This window comes from Herpailurus yagouaroundi, unplaced genomic scaffold, assembly GCF_014898765.1.
Source record: "Herpailurus yagouaroundi ecotype Mexico unplaced genomic scaffold, PumYag 142, whole genome shotgun sequence".
In the NCBI taxonomy this organism is placed as follows: domain Eukaryota; kingdom Metazoa; phylum Chordata; class Mammalia; order Carnivora; family Felidae; genus Herpailurus; species Herpailurus yagouaroundi.
In genome coordinates this window covers 50,633,408-50,658,651 of record NW_024412397.1, presented here as the reverse complement: position 1 = coordinate 50,658,651, position 25,244 = coordinate 50,633,408, and the positions used below count along the sequence as shown (strand labels likewise).

Sequence of the window (25,244 nt, the reverse complement as noted above, 5' to 3'; positions counted from 1 at the left end):
AAAAAGAGGTTAGAGTGGTAGAGAGCCAAAGCATAAGAGACTGTTGAGAACTGAGAACAAACTAAGGGTTGATGGGGGGTGGGAGGGAGGAGAGGGTGGGTGATGGGTATTGAGGAGGGCACCTTTTGGGATGAGCACTGGGTGTTGTATGGAAACCAATTTGACAATAAATTTCATATATAAATTAAAAAAAAAAAAAAGAAAATTCCCAAGATATAAAATAAAAACAAAACAAAACAACTTTCTCTTTCTTCCACCCACCATCTCCAAAGGCTTCACTGAAAATGATTGTAAAAGATCTCTTAGGATCCCAGAAAATTATTTTTAGGTGACATTTCGTTTTGAAGAAGGTACCAGTCTTATGGTTGTAGTCAGTTTTACACAACTGTACTGTCCAGTCCGTGAGATGTCTTTGAATCCTGCAGTGTGCAGTTTATCAGGATTGCATGTGGAAAAATTCAGTGTCACAGAATGCAGTGTTCTGCTCAGCCTCTGTTCTGAGTCTTCCTCTCATGTGGTACAGATGCTGCTAATGGAAACAGTAGCCATGGAGGGAAGAGCAGTGCCTCCAGCTCTACTCCAGCCCGCCCAGGAAATTACTCATTATCACCAAGACCTAGCTATGCATCAGGAGACCAAGGTACAATACCCATCTTAGAGTTTTGAAAGAATGCACCTAAATTATGGAAGAAGTGCTATGGAGTTTGGAGTGATGAATTATCTGACCGTACACTCCCAGTTTTTCCTTAGCTTCTCATCCAGAGTTTTGAAGGTTTATGATTGGTGTGAACAATGATGATTAAATATCTTGGTGATTTACAAGGATGAGCCTCACTAGAAAATAGTGTTGAAACAGATGTAAAAGGAAATGTCTTGAAAAACCATGAGCCTTGCTGACCAAGATACAGAGTTCAAGGTTCTTCTCTATAGTGTGACTCTGGGCAAATCTGAGCCTTCCTTTAACCACCTACAAAATTGGTATAAAAATATACTTATCCTACAACTTCACAGGGTTGTTGGCAGAATTAAATGAAATAATCTGGGTAAAACTGTAAATTGTAAAACAGCATACAAATGTGAGGTGGTATTGTTAGGGTGACTTTTTCTAATTTTATCTTTACCTATAGAAGAGTGGCTTAGACTTTCTGAGTATAATCAAATTAAAGGCCCCATGTTACTCTGAATTCTCTTATTTCTTCCACTAGTAAGGACAAGGCTCATCTTTCTTTTTGCCTTCAGCTACCATGTTTATTTCTGGGCCACCAAAGAAACGACACCGGGGATGGTATCCTGGATCACCTGTCCCCCAACCTGGTTTAGTTGTACCTGTTCCTACAACTCGCCCTCTTTCAAGAAGTGGTAAGATGGATTTTAAGTTTTTTTGTTTGTTTGTTTTTTTAATTAGCAGAGGTGTCTTCTATTCTTTCCCTGAACCATTGGAGATAAATTTCCTTAATCATTATGTCCTGTATTATGTAAGGAAATTAATAGTAGCTGATATTTTGTCCCCATCACATCTGTCTTCCCTAAAAGTACATGTGTCATCACAATGGATCTTAAGTTAGCATCTGGCTTTGTTTTGGCCCACGGTATCAATAAGCCATTCTTTACATGCGGCATGATGCTAGTAGCCCACCAGCACAGGTCACAAATGGACTTGTTTTGCCGGTTGTGCTATTAGATATGTTCTCCTGAGCTCTGGTTCCTTATGTGACCTGCACCTATTATTTCTGGTCTAGAAACCACCCCCACCCCCCAAAAAAACCCAACTTGTTCTCCTTTATAATAACCAAGCCATAGCCATTGGGTACCTACTGTCAAATGTCCAAACACTAGTCTACCTTGCTGTATTAAGCACAGACAAATGTAAACATGCCAATTCTAAGACATGGATGGGATTCTTCAAAAATTTGTTTAGTTTTAAAGACTACATAGAGATTCTATATATACAAAGAATTATGCCCATATGTTACTGTGTTTGACTCTAGATAGTACTGATTAGTGATGAGTTTGACCTTCTTCACTGTTTTTGGAATTTTCCAATTCTCTATAATGAACAGATAAGCCACGATAATTGGAGTGGAGGTGGGGAGTTAACTATGAAACAGAATCCAAAAGATTGCATGTGGAAAAACAACTAGGAAAAACTATGAAAATGCTAAATAGTAGTTATCTCCAGATGATATGATTTATGGTTGATTTTTTTCCTTTTGTTTTTGTCACTTCTAATTTTATATAATAAACCATGAATTACTTTAATTAAAGAAAAATGGACGATTAGACTTCTAAAACTCCTATATTAAAAGTATTAAGACTGTTGATTTCAGTTGTATTTCACTTAGCTTTCATGTCTAATCCTTCTTGTCAAACAACTTTTTTTCCAGAGTCCCTTTTATCTGCCCCAGTTCCACAGACCCCATTAACTGGAATTTTACAACCTCGACCCATTCCTGCAGGGGAAACTGTAATTGTTCCTGAAAACCTGCTGACTAACTCAGGAGTTAGACCAGTAATTCTGATAGGTAAGGGGAAAGAATTCCAAATTGCCTGTGTCTGCTGGCATCTAGTACTGTTTCTTCATTTCATTCTTCATATATTTATCCATATTTGTTCATGCATGTATTCACTTATCCATTTATTAATTCTTTCAGCTTTTATTGGCCAGCTCTCTCATGCTATATTAAACATGTGACTAGAAGTTGGAAATAAGGCAGTCTATTTGCCTGCAGGGAATACTGTTAGGTAGGGAGTCTATCATTTAAATAAGTACAACATTGTGATACTTGAGCTAGTACAGGTTCACAACCAAGAACTACAAGAACTCAGAGGAGAGAGAGCTTAACTTTGCCTGGAGGGAGTCTGAAAAGACTTCTCAGAGGTGATGTTTCAGTTAGTTCCTGAAGGGTTGGCAAGAGTGGACAAGGTGGGGAAAAGGGAGCCAAACCACAGAGAAATGAAAAAACAAGCTGAACCAGCTAACAGGCCCCATTCAGGAGAACAAAGAAGTCCCAGAGTTGCATATCTGAACCATGGAGAAGCATCTGTGAATTAGTATGTTTATAGAGTCTGAGTGTTTCCAAGATGTCTATAAGTAGAGGTGCAGACATTTAGAGGTCTCTAGATTCCAGGACTAACTTAGTGCTTTTCAGACTCACATCAAGAGTCACCTCATTTGGGTGCTATCCTAGATCAGAAGGAGACTACCTGCTTTACCTTTGGAACTGAACAGATAGGGTGTATAAGCTCCACTGGATCTTTAGGGTATGTCTATGTGAGGTGTTATCTGCTTCTTTTGGTTGACTGGAGCCTACTGACATGGATGGTTTTGCTTCAAGCCCTGTCCTTTATCAGGCTGCCCTATCCACTGCTCTTGGGCCTATAGGCACTGGGAGAACCCCAGTTGTTTAAATTCCATATGGTCAGGAAGTTCTTATTGAACACCTGAGTGGCATGCATAATGCAGCTAAGTCTTGGAAAGATATTTGGAACATGGGACCATTTGGTGTCTGCCTTTTAGAAGGTCTCACAGAGGGACTACGCTCTTTACCACACCACCAAAATAGGGTACATTTCAACATATTTTTGTCCTATCTACTTCTAAGATAATTTGAGGCTGTTTATGGACATTTAAGAAGGGAACATAAAAATAACTAAGATAGCACAAAGAGTAGGAACCTGCAAGTACCAGTGACTAGAAGAATATTGCTGGTGATCAATGAGTTTAGCTTTTTAAAATGTTTAAGAAAACCTCAGGAAATGAAACATGTTATTGTAGTTTGTGTTCTGTCGTCTTATGTGGAAAGAAACTTGATCAAGAATTTTATTGGGAAATATTTTATCATTGCAGTTTTACAAAAGGATACAGAGATGTTTTGCAAATTCTCATCAATTCTCTGTGGCAGATATAATATTAACATGTCCTTTCTGTGGGAAACAGAGATAATATAATCTGAGTCTTTTGCTTCCTGTTCATCTGATTTAATATAAGTGAGAAGCATCTGAGTGAATTCCCTAGGATATTTGAGTGATTTGTTTGGTAGTCACCTAAGAGGGCAGGAAACTTTGTTAAGCATCTTTAATCCTAGTTGAGCAAGTATACCTGGTTGGACCTCAAAAAGAAATGTTGAACTTTATTGACCTGCTTCTATTGGGGCAGGCTATGGCACTTTACCCTATTTCTATGGAAATGTTGGTGACATTGTTGTGAGTCCTCTGCTGGTGAATTGCTACAAGATTCCACAGTTGGAAAACAAAGATTTGGAACATTTAGGGTTGACTGGCAGCCAGCTCCTGAGTGTGGAAAACATGATTCTTCTGACGATACAGTATCTTGTGCGACTGGGTAAGCAATTTTTAATAATTATTTGATGGTGACGATTTTTATTCTTTTCACAACATGGTTTTTTTCCCTTTCTTTCCCTACTTTCTCATACTCGTCTATTTGTCCATCTCTTACTTTCCCTTTCATTTGTAACATTCTTTTCCTTCAGCCCCACTCTCTATGACTGTTCCCTTTCTTCTCCCGTTTCTTTTCTTCTCCTTTCGGCCACTTGCCTGTTTTTTTCCCCACTTCTCTCTTGCCTAACCTCCCTACCCTCTGGCTTTGCTTGTGTCCTAGAAGAGATAAATTGCTCCACCTAGTGTCCAGTTTCATGATGGTCCTAAGGTCTCCAGAGTAGTTAGTATAGGCAGAACCTCAAAGGGCTATGGCCATGGTTACCCTCCTCCCTTGGGGAGTCTGTCCAAGCCACCTTTCCAAAAATGCACCTATCATCTGGACTGAAAATGTAGCCATTGTCTTAGACAATTATTTTACAGTTTTCCACTTAGCCTTTTTATCTTGTTTATCCACTGTCCCTACATCCATTTTTTTTTCTTCTGCAGCTACACCCCTTTGATGTAGTCCCATCGTGTTTTCCTTCATTGAGGCAGTAACTGTGGACCTCCCTGGAAGGCTCTGTAGGTTGTAGGGTAAAGGAGATACATAGGTCATGAACCCTTCACTTCCTCTCTTTGGTATATCCTCCAGAGGCCCACAGTGGGTGTGTGCAGGTGTCCTGACAATACTGTCCTGGCTCAGCAGCATTTACATTGCAATGTCCTTTATTTTGCAAACTGCAGCAGGTCATCTAATATGCAGCCTAATTATACACTCAGGACTTCAAGCCACTGATTTACTTAGGAAAATGTTCAAGATGTAATATTACATAGAAGAAATTTTCCATCTGCATTCTTAGGAATTATTTTAATGTTTGAAAATATATGTGTTAAATAATAAAAATACTGGGCTAACCAATGCTAAAAACAAAACAAAAGCTTCAGCCAACCGGATTCAGTCTTTAGAGCATCAGCTAGCACCTGTGGCTGTAAGTGTTGGTACCCTGACAGTGAAGGCCTGCTTTGACATGGGCTTTTGAAACGTGGAAGGCTTCAGATATCACTTTGATGGTAAACATAGGACTTGTTAGTCATGTTGATTAGTGGGTAATAAAATTATAAAAACCACCTCTGTCTGCAGCTCATTTGATGTCATAATTTTAATTGCTACATACACTGACTTTTAGCTATGTTCTAAGATCTAAGAGCGACCTCCAAATGCATCCAGAATTAGTAAAACAAGCCTGCATAGAGTAATTCTATTGGCAGGCCAAGCCAGTCAGCACAGCATTTTTTTCAATCTTAATAACAATTTATCAAAGTCCAAGTTAATTAAATGAACTAAATGGTCAAGACAAAATGGCTTCCCTCAAATTACTATAAAAGCTCTTGTCTTAAAAAAAAAAGGAAAAGAAAAATCTCCATTCAATCAGAACTCTTGTCTGCCTTGCAAGATCAGTTCTTTCTGGAGTTTTACTGTCAGCCAATTAATATATCTCTCAATGTGCAACATTACTGGCTATTTCTTTTTTTTTTTTAATCTAAATTTTGCATGTTAGGATACCTATTCTCAACAACTCCCTTCTTCTTCTCAAAAACTCCCTTTGGTTTTTGTTTGTTTGTTTTGCCTTCAAGGTTTTGAAGAAGGCAGCAAGAACATTTTCATATATACTGTAGATTATAGATAGACTTTTTTTTTTTAACCCAAACTTTTAGAAGAACAGGTCTAATACTTTGATGGCTCAGCTACGCGGGTGTAACAGAGAAGAGAAAAGCAAGATTCTGCAAAATGAACAGGTCTTTCCACTAGAGTCGCTTCAAAAAAAAAAAAATCCATCTGTTATTTCACAGTCTGAAAACCTTTTGAAGTAGATAATGAAATCAGCAAATCCAGTGATTATTGGAAGGCTCTGAGTCTGTTGGAACCTTGTCTTTTCTTAAGGTAGCTCTATCTGAAAAGCCATCAAAAAAAAAAAAAAGCCATCAGAACTGATGCTTAGGCTGAGTTGCTGGAGACCAGCAGTTGATGGGAAAAAATTACTATTATCAAGCTTGTGGGAAGTGGAGAAAAGGCTCCTGCAATTTGGCCATAAAGGCTGAGGATGAGGAAATGATGGGAGGTGATTGGAAGCAAGGCATTTTGCTCTTTTACCTCATTTAAACTTTGGTACATTTTTCTCCACTTCTCAATTCCTAACAGTAGTTCCTTCGAAACTCTGTAAAAGTGAATTTTAAGGCAGTAGAGAATGCTATGAACATGTTTGATAATTTTATTTTCCCAGAATGCCTTTATATTTGAAATTAATTATACTGCTTCATAGAACATGTTACTCAATCACGGTTTGGAGTGGATCTTATGGACACACCTATGAACCAGGCCTCTGAGCCTTCAGGTTTGTCTGTCTGTAAGAGGCAGTAGGGAATGGCAGACAGAACCACTTGCTTTTGGGCTGTCATTTATTCTGATGGAAGAAAGCTTTAAATAGACAGCCACCTTCCCTTCATCTCATTTGTACTGTGCATTTGCATAGTTGATACAAATCTATACGCTTTGAGCTCACCACCTACTATGTACCTAATGACCACTAATCATGATGCTAATTTGATAAAGCAAAATGAAGATAGAAGCTTTGGTGGTTCCCAGGTGATAAGATGGCATCCACCTCCCTATAGCAAGCAATTGGGGAGGGCATAAGAAACATTAACATAATGTATGCATTGCAGTGTTCTTGCCCTCTTTCCATGGACAGCATTAAAAAAACTCTGTGAGGATTTAATTTTCCATATCCTTAAAATATTACTAAACCTTCATTTTCTTACTTTCCCAGAGAACATGGGTGTTGGCCTGGGAGGCAACTTAAATCCCTATTAGTGGAAGGAGAGATTTCTGACTCATTCAAGGTGCCTCTTCTCATATAGAAGTGCAGTCCCTTAAACCTGTATTCTTTCCCAAGGGGATTTTAATACTGGATTCTGAGGCTATTGCTTGATCTCGGGTCACAGACACTGAAGGATCTGTATCTATCTGTCTACTGGAGCCTGACTTTCAAATCTCAGGTCTGCAGAGCAAAAGAAATCACTGAAGAGAGGTAGTGAGCATAGGAATTCATCTGAGTCACTTGGATGCCAAACATTGACTTGCTTGCTTTGTCCTACAGACTGGCTGAGTTTTAAAGAGAAGCAGAGAAACAAAACACCCCTCATTCCAGGGACTGCCAGTCACCCACACAAATTTAGCCTATCATAACCACAGCTGGAGGAAAGGGCCAAACACCATTCTTAACAATCCAGAATGCAGGGGGAACAGCTATATGACAGTGACATTCTCTATCTAGGGGAATTGTGTGGCTGCTTAAATATAAGCTAAAATAAAAAACACTTAAACTTAATTTTCCTAAGGACAGTATTCCTTAGAATAGATACAGATGCAATACATTAAACTGTTTTTCAAAGTAGCTATAAATAAATTGAGAAATGGGTGAAACCTAAAGTTTAGCTTCTTCCCTCCTGAGTCATTAACCATGTCTGTAACACCACGTTTAACAGGTCAACGAATATACCACCTTCAGGGACAACCCCCTAAGGAATTGATACTCTCTCTCAGTATATCCTCTTTTAAAAATATCATGAATAGCATAAAGGAAAACAGAAGTCTGCATCTTTTTTTAATATTGAGGCAGAGAGAAGGTAATTTCACAATGGAAAATGGTTAGTTGGGGTCCGTACTTGCGGCCCCAACAGGAAAAAGAGCCCATTTGCCCAGTTGGAGTATGGTGGAAGGGCCGTACATGGACATATGTGTGTGTTTCTCTCCTTTCTAGCTGTGATATTTTTAAAATTCTAGCTGTAATTCTCTTCAATTTAGGTCCTGATCAGATACCTCTCAGGGAAGAATTTGAGCAAATCATGCTGAAAGCTATGCAAGAATTTACTCTGAGAGAGAGAGCCCTGCAGATGGGTGCTCAGTGTGCACCTGTGTCTCCAGGACAGCTCCCCTGGCTGGCTAGACTAATTGCCAGCGTATCTCAAGACTTGGTTCATGTGATTGTGACCCAGAACTCTTTGGCAGAGGGCATTTCAGAGACGTTGAGGACTCTCAGTGAAATGAGACACTATCAAAGACTACCAGATTATGTCGTGGCAATTTGTGCATCGAAAATCAGAGGAAATGAATTTTGTGTGGTAGTACTAGGTGAGTCATGTTTTTTTAGGGTTTTTTTTTTTTCATCTATTCATTCAATCATCTGTCCATTTATTGGGTGTTCAAGCATCCATGTAATTAATCTCTAATTGCTCCAACTTGAGTTCTTCCTCCTAATTTTAACTTTTGTTTTTCTCCTCAGATCAGATTTTTGTAGCCCTTAGTTTGACTGGTGTCCCTGTCAGCTGGTTGTGAGAACATTATTTCAAAGCATACCCTAGTAATAGATACCCTTGTCTCAAGTAACTTCTGTTCTTAAAAGGTTTTGGAAATGTTACCACTCTAGCATGTGATAAAGCCATTGCCACAGGTGGCCTAAGCCAGTTAATCAAATTTGGCAGGAACTTAGCTCATATATTCACCTCCTCACTAAAGAGGATACTTATGCTGTAACATTGACTCTAAAGAAAAGGTTCAGGAGGTTGGTACATTACAAAATGTGTTTTTGTTCTTTGTGCAATTTTCTGTCAGGCACCATCGTGAGTAGCCAGCCATCTGAATTAAATTTGCTTTTTTTCTCTCTAGTGAAAGGCTCTCACCTATTCCTACTAAAGAGGCCAAGCGCCCTCACTTTGGCAAAACCTGCCTGCCCATCTCTCTATGACATATGACATAAATCTCTTTCAGAAAGTATAATACATTATTTTTTTTTAATTTTCATTTGAGAAAACAATTAAACGTCTTAAACTTACATTTTTAATACAGATATTCATAATAGCCATGCAAACACAGTTCTTAAAGGTTTTTCACATTCTCCCCTAGTCTTTAAACACATGTACAGTATGTTTTCACTTATGTTACAAACATAAGGTATATCATTTTTGCCCTTGATCATCTAACATTTTATTATAAACATTTTCTGTTTAAAATTGTCATTTTAAATGCTGAGTAATTGTCCATCTTTCTATGTGCCCTAATTTCCTTAACCAAGTCTCTGTAGTTACTTACTTCAGTTGTTTCCAATTTTTGCTATTATAAATCATATTTTAGTGAGTATTTGTTCATGGATGCATCACCTCCTCTCCCTCTGTTCTGCAGGTCAGCATCAGTCCAGAGCTCTGGCAGAGAGTATGCTCACCACAAGTGAGTTTTTGAAAGAAATTAGTTATGAGCTCATCACAGGAAAGGTCAGTTTCCTGGCATCGCATTTCAAAACCACATCATTAGGTGAGTGGTTGTAGGATTCAGCAACACTGACAGCCCCTAACTATGTGATTTTCTGAATTTAAATCTTAGCCTGTCAAGGAGATGAGCGTGGAGCTTGAACTTGCCAGCCGACCTTCCCTCATTCGGAATGGTTTATCCTCAGTATTTTGTTACTGACACAACAAGGGGTCCAGAGGAAGGCATGCAGGCACTAATATGGAGGGCCTCCGCTCAGCCACTATTTAGTGATGTGACCTTGGGAGAGATTCTGCCTCCCCAGATCTGTTTTCTAATATGCCAAATGGAGATAGAATGATCCCATCCTGCCCGCTTTGAGTATTATGGAGGTCAAGAGAGATATGCCATGTGAAAGCATACAAATTGTAAGCACAATACAAATGAGAGTAGCTCTGGCTATAGAGATACTCTACAGGCATGGCCAAGTGTAAACTCAGACATAAAAAGCTGGCTGAGTAAACCCAGACAGGAAAAGCTGGCTGACTGACAAATCTTGATGAGAACCCAGCTTAGGTGCCCAATTTGGAGATTGATAGAAATGTATCATCCTTGTAATCTTCTTATCTCCACTTTATTGTGTAATAGGCGATGACCTGGACAAGCTTCTAGACAAAATGCAACAAAGAAGAGGAGAGAGTGTGGTTACGCCCTTCAACGGAGACCTTCACGAATGTGTGTCAGCTCAGGAGGCTGCCGCTATGATTCCCACGCAAAACCTGGGTAACGTCACCTCAGACCAAAAGGAGGAAATAGAAGCTAAGTCATTCTGAGGATTTTTGAGGTCTTGTCTTAGAGTCACAGACTATAACAGGCTTTTCCTCATTGTCTACATGATAAATAGGGTCCAAATTAAAAATGTCTTACTATGGGGCCTGGATCAAGCACCTTGTCCTTAGTAAATGTCTTCTAGAATTAAAATCAAAGACTTTATTATAAGCAGACTCTCTCTTTTTTTCCCTCGAAAAATTCTGGGGTCCATGGGGTACTTTCCTTAGCTCCACCAGCTATGCCCAGAGAGCTTTCAGTGTTATCTGAGGCTTACAAAGAACTGCTTGAGTGTGGAATGCAGTCCGTGCAGGACTCCTGGCTCTCCACCCCCTTCATTTACTCTCTGACACGTAAAACACACATAATTTCAGTGATTGCAAGGCGTTCCTGGCAGATAGCTCAGCAATACCAACACACCATCTTCCCTGCAAGCCTCCAGGACATAAGAGAGGATGGTGGGACCAGGACTGAGGAGCTCCATCATTCAATTGGATTCCTTTATGTTCAGATTCCTTTCCCAATTCCCTATTTGACAAGGACAACATAGGAGAGAACCGAGATAAAAAAGATAGGACAAAGGGTAGACGTGAAACAGAACCATAGAGCTGCTGCTGACAGCCTTCTGGCCTTCACTTGATAGGAATGTATAATTTATATATTAGGATTGCCTCAGCAATAAAAGCAGCATGGCTTGGCATCGGCTCAGTCACACAAACAAATTCAAACACACACAATAAAAGTTACTTACTTCTGCGTGTTATTTGGTAAGAAAATGATCACCAAGATGATCTAAAATATGTTCATAGTTTTTGAATTATTAACAAAGTTAGAATTTAAAAGCTCTTAAAGTACTTAACAGATTTCCATGTTCATATCCTCAATTCCCTGCTTAAGAAACATTGCTTAAAGATATTTTTAGATTTCCTCAAACTTCAAAATTTACTAGGTTGAATTCTACAAAGTTATGCTATCATCTGTGCTAGTCCCCATCTATTTAACCTATGACATGAAAGAAATAATAGCTTGTCAAAAGACAGATTTATTTTGATTGGTAATCTTTGTGGGTCAAAAACCATACTGTTATTGTAAGTTTGCAGCTTTGGGCTTTTCTAGTGGGTTCTCTCAGCCACCTGTATAAATCTCCACTCACTCTCAGGGTTCCATGTGGCTAGGGTACTGTGACTACTGTCTTTGCCTTGGCTGCACTGTAGTTTGGTTTGAGAAAACATTAATTAGTGCAGGTTAATTGGGCCCTTGTGTGTTTCAGTGAGACTTCCACATGTGTTCCCAATAAAAAGCAGCCTCGTAAAGAAGTATTAAATGTTGCCTGCTTGAGTTCATTGTTTGTGCATGCATGCACGTATGAGATTGCTTGGTTGTAACTTGTAATAAAAAGCTACTGGCATGTTTAGAGTGTTTGGGCAATGTTTTTCTAATACGTCACCTCTTGAGTGGCCAGCTGGCCATGTCATGAGTCAGGTCTCTTCAGATAGTACAGGCGTCAGCATTGAAGTTCACCACAACCACCTACAATTGCCAGGTCACAAACACTGGCAAGTCAAGTGGGAAGAGAGGTGAAGGTAGTATCTCTTGACCTGTGTCATGCATTCCCCAGGGAGGAGAATTTCAAATCATGTTGCAACTGACTTGGAGAGGAAATGTGTACTGTGGTGCCATCCAGAAAAGTTCAAAGGAACTCAGCATTATTATGGTTACAGCATCACCTCCTTCCCTGAACGAGGTCTGGGCTTGGGCACCTGACCTTGCTGATAGTGCGCAAGAAAACTGGAAACTCTTGCTTCTCCGCTCCAGAGAAGAGTCCCGGCTCTCGCTGAGAGAGTGTAGTCTGTCCCTACATTTCTGGGTGGGGGAGGGGTGTTGAGTAGTGATTTGTGAGACAATCAGTTGATTTTAAAAGAATACATTTGTACAGTTACCACATTCACTCTTGGACACATCCTTTCAGCCAGGTTTTCAGGGAAAATAAGCAAATCTATTAAAACTCAACAGAGAGTGAGACTAGACAGTGAGAATGCTTGGTAGAGAGCATTACTTTACCATGTATGTGTGTTGTGTGTCCCCTGTATGGATTCATAGTGGCCATCAACAGAAGTGAATTAATCTTGTTCTTATGACTTTTTTATTTTAGATTTAGATATTGAAACCTTCCAAATTTATCAACCACAGCTAACGGTTGCCAGAAAACTCTTATCCCAGGTGTGTGCTATAGCAGACAGCGGCAGCCAGAGCCTGGACCTCGGCCACTTCAGCAAAGTGGACTTCATCATCATTGTCCCAAGATCGGAGGTTCTGGTCCAGCAAACTCTTCAACGGATTCGACAATCAGGTGAGATTGAACTTTCAAAGAACACCCTATGAAGATCCACACTTAGATTCCCTCTGCCTCTTGCTTTTGCTTAATCCAAATGTTTATAGAACAATTCCATCCTTTTTTTTTTACAGTAATACAAATGATAAGAGCACTTTAAACATTATTTTAAATTTATCTGCAAGTTTTACCTCAAAAGTACTCTGACCCTTTTCCCTCCTAGGTCAAGGGTAAATTGATGTGCATGTTTGCCTGATACTGTTAAGTCCATGATGTAATTGGTGGACTAGAAACTGGTCGTTCATTTATGAAGAGAAATTTTCTCAAAGGATAACCCTGCATGGGGCACTGGGGTCTATGCCACCTGAACCCGTTCTGTGGCATAGATGGGTGGCTTCTTAGATATTTAGCACACTTCCAGCACATTTTCAAACTGGAAACCAGATCACCATTCCCCCATGTCAACAATGATAACACCTCCTTAAACAACTACAAAGTTAGAATTTCTTCTAATGACTTTAAGAGAATGAGTAGGGAAGAAAAAATATTTTTCTCAGAAAATGGAAAAAAGAGGAAGGAAAGATTTTAGAAGTCTGTGGTAAATAGTATCCCTTCCAAATATAAAATTTGCCTAGAATTAGAAGATGCAATAAATAATTCAGAAAACTGGGGCAGCTAAAAAATGCTTGCCTTTGTAAGCTAGGTTTGAAAAAGAAATTATGAATGTCATCTTTATAAGCTTCTGAGTACCTTAGCTGAGAGAAACACATACATACATACACACATACACATGCAGATTTTACCTGGAGGATGAATCTTTAGCCATAGTAATAAAATTTGATTTTCAATATAGTTGAAAAAAAGTAAGAAGAAGAAAAATTCAGGAAATTAAAATGTAGTTTATTATGTTTCACGCCTATGATACAGTGCTCTTTAAACTTTAGTATTCATATAGATCACCTGGGGATCTTATTAAAATGCAGATTCCTCTTAGTGGTTCTGGATGGGCTCATTTCTTTTTTTTCAACTGAGGTATAGTTGACATATAACTTTGTATTAGTTTCAGGTGTACAACATAATGATTCGATAATTGTATATATTGTGAAATGATCACCACAGTAAGTCTAGTTAACATCTGTTACCATACATCCTTGCAGAAATTTGTTCTTTTTCTTTCATTGGGAGGAGGACTTTTAAAATTTACTCTCTTAGCAACTTTAAAACATGCAATATAGTATTATTAACTATAGTCACCATGCTGTGCATTACATGCCTGGGATTTATCTATTTTACAGCTGGAAGTTTGTACCTTTTGACAACTTTCACCTGTTCCCCACTACCCCATCCAGCAACCACCGATTTCCTCTCAGTATCTATGAGCTTCTTTTTGTTGTTGTTTTTTGTTTGCTTATTTGTTTTGTTTTTTAGATACCACATGTAAGTATGACTGTATGGTATTTGTCTTTCTCTGACGGACTTATTTCAGATTCAACATTTCTAATGTGCTCCCAGGGGATGCCAGTGCTGTTGGTGGGAGGACCACTCTTTGAGTAACACACTCTATAAGAAATCTTTCAGTGTTAGTTCCATGGGCTAAACGAGCTGAATGACAATAGATTTTCCCCTCTTTACATGTGACTGACACTCTACATGTGACTTTCCATGCCTTCTGGAGGCCCAAGTGCCTGGTCAACAGTGTGATAGTTTTTGCAGCCTCTAAAATTCTGAATGACAAGTTACAAAATGACCTGTTGGAAATATTGACTTATAGGTGATTAGCCAGAGAAGGTCAAACGCCTTCTCTTACACTTCTGCCAGAAACCAGAGTGAGTTCTAGGCCCCCTCAGCTACTCGCTGTTTCTGCACTACTTTCTGCTCCTATTGTGGGAAATGGATGGGTTATAGTCATAGCAAGCAGTCACCAGATTTTTTTTTTCATGGATTTTTCACTTCCTTACCATGGAGGGAATGCCTTCTCTTATATGTCTTTTATTTGTACCAGTTGGGCTTTGTGGCCTTCCTGAGTTTGTGATCTGATATCTGAAATCATGCTTGAGCAAACACATCATAGCACCTGTTTCAAGTGGTGAAATCACCCATGGTCAGCAATTGTGCTCTCTGCAGAGGCTTTTCCTAAAATAGCCTCTTGGTGACCTGTATTTTCACCTTTCTTAATAAATGTAAGACCCTAAATAAAACCTTGCATTTTTGAGATGAAATTGTGTAGGTCCTTCCTTTTCCCTTCTCAGTGTCCTCAGATTTTTAAAGTGAGAATTTCAAGACTATAACACCTCAGCAAGGTACCAGAATTTGACCAATTACATAAGCTTGGAATCTGGAAAAACCAATGTTATGGACAAATGTGGAAAATTCAAAGCAAAGCATATTTTTAAAATTATTCATATCTGGCTTTGGAATACATACTTAATTTTATGCTGCAAAAGCAATCACTTCTATATATTTAAAAATAACTTTGTTCATTTTATTATAAAAAATAGTTGCATTCTTTATTTTTTAAAAATAGAAGAATCAAAGTAGGAAATTTTAAACATTTATAATCCCACTATTCAAGGATAACTAGTATTACAATCTGGGTGTTAACAAATGACTTAATACCTAGTGTTTCAGGCTTTCTTCTCTACCTCTGTCTGTTTTTTTCACCTTACATTTTAGTATGACATTTTTCTGTATCATTAAAAGCTTTTGTAAACATCATTGTTAATGAATATGTAGTATTCCATATCATGATGGCACCAGCATTTATGTTCTTTACTATTTAAATACCTTCATATTCTTGGAACATATAACAACTGATTGTACGAGAGCAAGCACATTTAAGGTATAAAGAGAAATTGTCCACAGCAGAGTAGTAAGCACTACTAAAACAACTATTATCCATTAAAACAACTCAAACATCAGAGCTATGAAAACAGAAAGGATTCTCAAGAAATCATCTTGTTCAGTTTCCTCATGTTTCACCATATGAGTCAAGAAGAGCTTCATTTGCCTAAGGTCACAGAGGGCAGTGCCTTGGGGACAAGAACTGCTTTTTCATTTCTGCAGGCCTGTGCCTCACTTGTGCCTCTCTCCAGCCAGGTGCAAGTAGCTGCCCAACTAATGTTTGAATGAAGGGCTGGAGGGAGAGAGGGGAGGGATAGACAGAGGGGAAAACAGTGTCCAAGTGCTCCGTTTTCTGGTTCTATTTGCCTTTCCCTAAAGGAAGCATTTCAGCAGCTAGTCGGCCAGGAAAAGCATCAGGCAGGGAGAAGCAGCCAGGGCATGCAGAAAGGCCACATCCTTGGCAGTCCTTGTGTGGGTGAAAGAAAAAGGTGAAAATAGAAACCATCACATCGTTGCAGACTCAGCTCTAAAGCAAAGCATGTGATACCTCAACTCACATTCTAATTATGGAAGGGAGGCAGATAGGAAAAAAGAAAAAGAAAGAAAACATGGAAAGAATTGGAAGGTAAAAAAAGAAATTAATGGGGTTAAACATTTTTAAGTTTGACCAAAATGCATTGTAACTGCTGGAATGATCAATGGAGAAGCAGCATAAGGAATTTTTAGACTATAGGAAATACTTCTGTCATAATGTCATTTAAAAATTTTTTGATGTGGGAGCATAATTCTTTTAATTCTAAGGAGATCCCAAATTCTATAACTTGGAATACTAGGGTATCAGTGTGATCAAAATGCAAGCCACTTTCAATTCAAGGTGATTGGGATGACAACAGGAAATATTAGTGATCGTAAATATTTTGTTCCTCCCTGCTTTTAAAATGGTGTCTGTGGTGGTCTCAGTGAATGAGAGCAGTGAATGAGAGCAGATCTGGCAGCTTCCAGGCAAGGAAGTTTTATGCTCGGGGAATTGACACAAATTTGACGCCTCAACACATGCCTGATTATAAAAGAAACAGAGAAACCTTTCTGTCTCTGATATGTAAAGTAGCTTATTCTGTCCATATGGGGGCAAGGAGATCTTAAGGAAAGGGTAGAGATTAGGAAGGGGAGTGAAGAGATAGTGGAAGGCATTTTTGCTTTCTAAATAGATATTCTTGGTCTCATCAACTTCATACCACCTTGTCAGTCACCTAAAATTTTAAAAAACTATTTATTGGGCAGTGACAGGCAGCAGGGAATCAAGTACCTAAAGTTAACATTATTTTTTTTAAGGTTTTGTTTGTTTGTTTGTTTGTTTGTTTTGGTTTGGTTTTTTTGAGAGGGAGAGAGAGGGCAGAGAGAGGAGGGGCAGAGAGAGAAGGACAAAGGATCTGAAGCTCTGCTGACAGCATAGAGCCTGATGTGGGACTCAAACTCACAAATGGTGAGGTCAGACGCTTAACTGACTGAGCCACCCAGGTACCCCCTTAAAGTTAACATTCTTTTTTTTCAAAAATTTTTAAATGTTTTATTTATTTTTGACAGAGAGAGAAAGAGGCTCAAGTTGGAGAGGGGCAGAGAGAGGGGGAGACACAGAATCTGAAGCAGGCTCCAGGCTCTGAGCTGTCAGCACAGAGCCCCGTGTGGGGCTCAAACCCACAGGCCATGAGATCATGACCTGAACTGAAGTCAGATGCTTAACTGACTGAGCCACCTAGGCACCCCTAAAGCTAACATTCTTAAAACCAATTTCCAACCAAGTAGTTAGCTGCCCAGTGCCCAACCCTGGTTTATAAAAGATGTTGGCACCTGGCTCACAGGCTCCACCTCCCAACCCACCATCATCTGGAGGTACTGTCTATACATCCAGTATCCTAGCTTCTCTGTACCTTAAGCTCTTCTTCCCAGTCCTCTTCAACTGCCTGTTCCCAAGTCACATCCCAGTTCCTGCTGGATCCTGGAATCAGCATTCCAATATCCCCAGTGTCAGTCCACAAAATTTCTTCCTACATATTCACAATGTTAGATACTATAGGGGGAAAAAAGTCAACACTTCCAACTGATATCATCATATACTTTGGTTCTCTAGTTGGATCTCTCTCCCATTCTTCACAGGGCTGACTATTATAGATTCTGTTTCACCAACCCTTATGTCTTCATCCTTCTCTCTTAGCATATGACCATGCCATGTACTTCTCCCTTCCCCAACCCCAAAAGAAGAAAACTTTGGATAAAAACTTCCTGCTTCCAGGGGTGCCTGGGTGGCCAACTTCGGTTCAAGTCATGATCTCACAGTTCATGAGTTTGAGCCCCTCATTGGGCTCTGTGCTGATAGCTCAGAGCCTGGAGCCTACTTAGGATTCTGTCTCCCTTGTTCTCTGCCGCACCCTGCTTATGCTCTATCTTTCTCTGTCTCTTAAAAATAAATGTTAAAAAAAAATAATAAAAATTAGAACTTCCTGCTTCCAGATCTAGAAACCTAACTGCATACACACCTATCTTTTCCCCTTACCTCCTATCAGTGAAAGAGCTCTACTTAAGCCTGATTTTAGATGCATCCCTCCTCATTCTCATGGACTTCACACAATTGATTACCTCTTCACTTATTGCCACCTTCAACTTCTTTCTTTCCTAGGGTTCATTTCATCCATTTAAACCTGCCCCCACTCTCTCAAAGACAAAATGAGCCTCTGTTAATCCCACCTAACCCTCCAGCTCACCCTCCTCTAGTTAGCTGCCCAAGTTGTTAAGAGAGTCATCCATTGGGCGCCTGGGTGGCTCACTTGGTAGAGTGTCTGACTTCGGCTTAGGTCATGATCTCACAGTTTGTGAGTTTGAGCACCACATTGGGCTCTGTGCTGACAGCTCAAAGCCTAGAACCTGCTTCGGATTCTGTGTCTCCCTCTCTCTCTGTTCCTTCCCTGCCCATGCTCTGTCTCTCTCTCTCTCTCTCAAAAATAAATAAACAATTGATTGGGGGTGGGAGGGAGGGGAGGGTAGGTGACGGGCATTGAAGAGGGCATCTTTTGGGATGAGCACTGGGTGTTGTATGGAAACTAATTTGACAATAAATTTCATATAATAAAAAAAAAAAGAATGACACACACACACACACAAAAAGAATTTTTAAAATCAGAGACACCTGGGTGGCTCAGTAGGTTGAGCCTCCAACTCTTGATTTTGGCTCAAGTCATGATTTCACAGTTCGTGGATTCAAACCCTACATAACAGCGTGGAGTCTTCTTGAGATTCTCTCTCTCCCTCTCTCTATGCCTTCTCCCACTCATGTTCTCTCTCTCTCTCAAAAGTAAATAAACATTAAAAAATTAAAAAAAAAAAAAGAGTCGTCCATTGTCATCTCATTTCCTCATCTCCCCACTCACTCCTCAATGCCCTGAAAACTTGCCTCCACTTCCCACCCTCACCCTTTTAGGACTCACCAATGTTACCAATGACCTCTTCAGGCCAGCACAGTTGACCTCCATTTCTTCCTTTAAACACTGCAGTTCCTTTGGCTTTCAGGACACATTCTTACCCAGCTTTTCTTCCGCAGCTCATGCACTTGGTGCTCATCTGCACCCTGTGGTGCTCCAGCCGTGGCACTCAATACTGTGTCATGGCTGTGTGTTTATTAGTGTTCTTTCTCCACAACTAGAAAGTAAAATATTCAGGGAACATCTCTGTTTACGGATGGCACAGCAGACACTTAATATTTATTGAACTGAATTTTTTGTAACATTTTGTGGAATTGAACTGTAAGTTGAAATCTGTTCTAAAAGGAAGACATAGAAACAATATTTGAGATTTGGCAGTCCTCTTGGCAAAATCTTATTTGGTCATTAAACCCATATTTCAGAAATCTACTTTGGCTACAAGTAGAAGCCTTAAATGTATGTGTATTAGGTGTGTCTGCCAGTCATTCAGGACTCTGAAGTTGTATCTGTGTGTTCAGAATGCTGTCCTTGTACAGTTCTAATGCTGCATTCAAACTGCACAGTAGTAAAGACTCACACAGACGAGTTTCACCAAACACAGATTAAAGAATCGTGTCCCAGAGGAGAACAGAAGGGAGCCAGCTGGGCCACCAAAAGACAAAGGGACCCAATGCAGTGAGCCCTGGAAACAATCAGCAGGGATTTTAACCAGCTGTTTCAATTCAAGATTATTTATCTGATGGAAAGAGATTGCCAGGGTGAAGGAATGCCCATTGTTATCATAACACTTAAAAACTCAGCATGCTCTAATGATTTAACATTTTCTTGATTTTCATTTTCTCTTAAGCAGTAGAATACTTTTGCATACCAAAACTTTGGAGAAATTAATTCCATCCACAGAAAAGATAAACAGCTAAAACTGAGAGTACTTGTATTTTTGTTTGGCGTATCTTCCTGATGAGAAGAGCAAGAACTAAAAATTAGAAATAAAAAATTTAGAAATAAACTTCTTTGTTAAAAACCATCAAGATTTGGCTGGGTGGCTCAGTTGATTAAGTATCCAACTCTTGATTTTAGCTCAGGTCATGATCTAAAGGTTTGTGAGATCGAGCCCCACATCAGGTTCTGCACTGTCAGCGCAAAAATTGTCTTTCTCCCTCACTCTCTCTGCCCCTCCCCTGCTTGCGCACATGCATGCATGCTTTCTTTCTGTCTCTCAAAATAAATAAATAAACATTTTAAAAAAACATTTAAAAACGTCAAGGGATAAGAATGTACAAACCAGATGCATCGTTCTCTCCAGACCAACAGGCAGTGTAATAGGACATTGTTTTGAGTACTGGATCATCTTTAATGATACCTGCACATTTTAGATTTCCCTGACCATTATCAGTCTGATGTGCTATTCAGGCTGATTAGCTCCTTCTAGTGATGGGTGCTGGCCACTCATTAGTTTTTCCATCTTTGTGGAAAGGCCTTTGACATTGGTGCTCATAAAGTATTATGGACCTGGTACATAGATTCTTGGTTTTATTCCCCTCCCCCTTTTATTCTCAGATGGTAGAAAAATTGCTGCTTCCTCTTTAAAGGTTTTAGAGTTGGGGCGCCTGGGTGGCGCAGTCGGTTAAGCGTCCGACTTCAGCCAGGTCACGATCTTGCGGTCCGTGAGTTCGAGCCCCGCATCGGGCTCTGGGCTGATGGCTCAGAGCCTGGAGCCTGTTTCCGATTCTGTGTCTCCCTCTCTCTCTGCCCCTCCCCCGTTCATGCTCTGTCTCTCTCTGTCCCAAAAAAATAAATAAACGTTGAAAAAAAATTTAAAAAAAATAAATAAATAAAGGTTTTAGAGTAATGGCCTCAGAAGACATGATGTTGTTTCTCTTTAATCCCAGAGAAGGGAATACAGGCCAGTGCTCAGGTTTTCCTTAAACACATTTGGCTGCTATAGCCTTCAGTAACGAGAAGGGGGCACAAATGGCTACAATCAAGCTGCTTGAAGTCCTTGGTGAGCCAAGAAGTTTCCTCTCCAGGGACCTTTCAACTTGGTTATCTGCATGGAAGATGTTTGTGACTGATGCACCACCTGTGGTGCCCCCAACTTCAGATTAATCACCTTTAGGGAACACAGTGATTTCCAATCACCACTGGCTCTGTTCTATAACTCAGTGAGTTGCAAAATTCATAAAATAAGAAGAGTTACTGATGCCTTCTAAATCTTCATTCATGCTAAGAGTAAGGCTTATTATTTAAGCAGACATGACCCTGAATCTCTCAGGGCCACCTTCAGTACCCCAGGTGGGCCCGGCTGATGTTCATTTTTATTGTGGATTTGAAAAATGTGCCAGATTTGCTTATAATTTGCTAGAGTATAAACTTTTATTTAATCCTATATAACTGTGATAAAGAAATTATCAAGACAGAAAGTGACCTTTCTCAGACCAGCCATTTCATAGCAGTTCTGACCATCTTCAGATTCACACTTCTGTGCATATTTTTGAAAAATGAAACAAAACATGAAGGCTAAACCAGAAGCTAATGAAAACATTGATCTATATCAGGTAGAAGAGATAGGGATGAGATGAGTATAACTTTTCATAGAGTTTTAACTTTTGAAGTACTTAGGTGGCTCAGTCAGTTGAGTGTCCGACTCTTGATTTCGGCTCAGGTCATGATCCCAGGGTCGTAGGATGGAGCCCCACATCTGGCTCTGTGCTGACAGCATGGAGCCTGCTTGTGATTCTCTCTCTCTCTCCCTCTCTCTCTGCCCCTCCCCCATTCATATGCACACACACTCTCTCAAAATAAATAAACTTACTTTTTTTTTAATTAAAATGGGAAAAAACTTAATATTGAATGCAAACAAAAGTAAATGAAACTAACTGCATATCAAATTAGGGGCGCCTGGGTGGTTCAGTCAGTTAAGTGACCACTCAGGTCATGATCTTGCAGTTCATAAGTTCAAGCCCCACTTCAGCCTCTGTGCTGACAGCTCAGAGCCTGGAGCCTGCCTCAGATTCTGTGTCTCCCTCTCTCTCTGCCCCTCCCCTGCTCATGCTCTGTCTCTGTCTCTCTCCCAAAAATAAATACACATTAAAAAAATATTTTTAAATAATATAGCCACACACCAAAAAGAATGAATTCAAGTATTTTTAACACAGTTTCCTTAGTGTATACTTTTTTTTTAATGTTTATTTTATTTTTGAGAGAGAGAGAGACAGAGTGGGAGTGGGAGAGGTGCAGAGAGAGAGGGAGACACAGAATCTGAAGCAGGTTCCAGGCTCCAAGTTATCAGCACAGAGCCAGACGTGGGGCTCGAACTACGAGATCATGCCCTGAGCTAAAGTCGGTCGCTTAATTGACTGAGCCACCCAGGCACCCCAGTTTAGTGTTTACCCTTAATATGATATATCCTAAGGGCAAAAGGAATTACAAATAAATTTTGAATTTTAATCAGTATGTTGTTGAGAGTGGTATTGATAATTTTAAAATATTTTGTGTATATCACAGGGTAGAACAAATTAGTAAATATTTTAATGTTGTTGAACACCAGGCTTCTCCCATGAGAGAAGGGAGTCTCAAATATGGAATGGGGAAAAGTTCCTTTTAGGTTTAAATTGGATATAAGTACGAACTTACAATTTGAAAAAAATTAAAAATATTTCCTAACTGTGCACTGAAAGGTCTTAAAAACAGTGACATCTCAGTATCTGTATGTACATGTAGTCTCTGGATCTTGGCTTATAAATACCATCCTAATGTCTCAACTCTGAGGTGGGAGAAGTCTGGAATCTTGTCATATCAGAAAGTGCTAAAGTCCTCAAAGATTGATGAGGACATTTCAAAAGAACATAACAGCCTACTTGAAGGGGCATTTACTATCCAAATTTAGTAATTTTGAGTATCAAAAGGAATGATGCTAATGGATTGTAATCTATGGAATTTTTTTAAATCCATGAACCCATAGTAATACTAAAAAAAAAATTAAAGGGTCAGGAGATGTGAGGGGTTGGGGGCAAGCCCTCCTTTACAAAAGAGTACCAGGTAATGAAGGTAAGGAAAATATATAGAATTAGAACATCTCTGTTTTGCACTACCAATGTAATTATTGATTATAACAAATATCAATGGATACTAAAAACATTAAGTAAAATGTCCTTTGGGAACAAATATTCCCACAGTCACAAAGTGTCATCCCACATATTAAAAATTACACAAAGGAAATGTATCTTTACAATGGAAAAGTTTGGCAATAGGTACTACCATAACCAAGTGATCAAACTTTGCCCTCTCCAGTTCTGGGACAGATAGACATTATGAGCAATGTCACCTACGAGGTATCATTGTTAAAAATGTTTAAACTGAATCTAATCACAAGGACACTCCCAGACAAATTCAGATTATATGGCATTCTACAAAACAATTAGCCTGCATTAAAAAAATATCAATGAGAAGACCAATGAGGAAAAAAGGCAGGGGCTTTTTTAATTATGAAGAATAAAGAAACATAGAAACCAAGTGCAATGCTTAATTCTTGATTGGATCTGAGATCTAAAAAGAAAAAGAAAAAACACAGCCCTGGGACAATTAGTGAAACTCAAATGTAGGCTAGGTATTAGAGAATATTATACCAGTGTTAGGTTAATTCCTAGGAGGTAATAAAGTTAGGTAGGAGACTGCCTTTGCTTTTATGAACTGCCTAATGAAGTGTTTAGGGGTGAATATTATGATATGTTACTACCAAATTATTCAGCAGTAACACGAACAATAACAGTAAAAGGCAATAAAGAGAAAAAGCAAATGCAGCAAAATATTAACAACTGGTGAATCTAATTTAAGGGTATTGCACTAGTCTTTAAACTCTTCTATAATATTCAAAATAGAAAATGAAGAGAAAATAGTTGTGTTTCATTGATGATATATCTATCAGATAGAATTTAGTATAGTTATTAATGTTTTCAAATGGTTTCTAAAAGACAGATAGTTATTTGCATTCTTCCATTTTAAGAAATTTTAAATATTGAGTAAATCAAATTTATAAAATTTATAAAAAGTATTAAAAATCACAAGATAGTTTCAAATAAATTGCTCTATTTTCAAAAGAAAAAAAAAATCACAAGATAGTAAAAATTTATGTACCCATTAAAATAAAGAACACCAGGGGCGCCTGCGTGGCTCAGTCGGTTAAGTGGCCGACTTCGGCTCAGGTCATGATCTCGCAGTCCGTGAGTTCAAGCCCTGCGTCGGGCTCTGTGCTGACCGCTCAGAGCCTGGAACCTGTTTCAGATTCTGTGTCTCCCTCTCTCTCTGACCCTCCCCTGTTCATGCTTTGTCTCTCTCTGTCTCAAAAATAAATAAACGTTAAAAAAAATTTTTTTTAAATAAGGAACACTGAAGACTCTTGTTTCCCTCCCTAATGTTAATGTTTCTCTTCTTTTAAAGGTAACTATTATTCTGAATTTCTATTCATTATTCTCTAGTTTTATTTATAGTTTTGCTAACTCCTAAATAATATATTAATTAAATTAATATACATAAACAATATAACTCCTAAACAATATATTGTTAAATTTCACATCATTTAGACCTTTTTGTAAATGGAACTCTATGCATTTGTCTGTAATTTACTTTTTACATTCAACGTTATGTCCCTGAGATTGATCCTGTTGTTATGTATAACTAATTCATTCATTTTACTGCTTTGTAGTATTCTATTACATGAATATATCACACATTTTAAAAACTCATTTTACTACTGATATAAATTTGAGTTGTTTCTAGTTTTTTTTTACTTTTTCAAACAGTGCTGGTACACAAATAAAGGAGTGTCTCTGAGAGTAGAATTGTTGTGGCCTAGGTTATGTATATAAACTTTACCAAATAAAGCTAAATTCTTTTCCTAAGTGGTTATATTTACACTCCCACCAATAATGTATGTGTTTCAGTTGCAAATGTTTGATATGGTCATGCTTCTTTTAATTTTTTTAATTTTAAAATAATTTTAGATCTACAGAAAAATCACAAAAATTGTACAAGTAATACAAAAATGAAATTAAGAAAACAATTCCATTTATAACAGCATCAAAAAGAATAAAAC

At 38.8% G+C, this 25,244-nt stretch overlaps 1 protein-coding gene across 6 annotated transcripts in view; it reads left to right on the top strand.

The window, feature by feature from the left end:
- Nucleotides 1-25,244, top strand: part of GREB1L (GREB1 like retinoic acid receptor coactivator) — a 283,415-nt gene that overhangs the window by 194,126 nt on the left and 64,045 nt on the right. For all 6 annotated transcript variants that reach the window (XM_040479257.1, XM_040479256.1, XM_040479255.1 and 3 more), the window contains 8 exons: nt 524-640; nt 1,240-1,359; nt 2,385-2,522; nt 4,157-4,342; nt 8,243-8,569; nt 9,617-9,745; nt 10,328-10,462; nt 12,660-12,857. In XM_040479257.1, the coding sequence (XP_040335191.1) occupies nt 524-640; nt 1,240-1,359; nt 2,385-2,522; nt 4,157-4,342; nt 8,243-8,569; nt 9,617-9,745; nt 10,328-10,462; nt 12,660-12,857 (1,350 nt within the window). The remainder of the gene's footprint in view (nt 1-523; nt 641-1,239; nt 1,360-2,384; nt 2,523-4,156; nt 4,343-8,242; nt 8,570-9,616; nt 9,746-10,327; nt 10,463-12,659; nt 12,858-25,244) is intronic.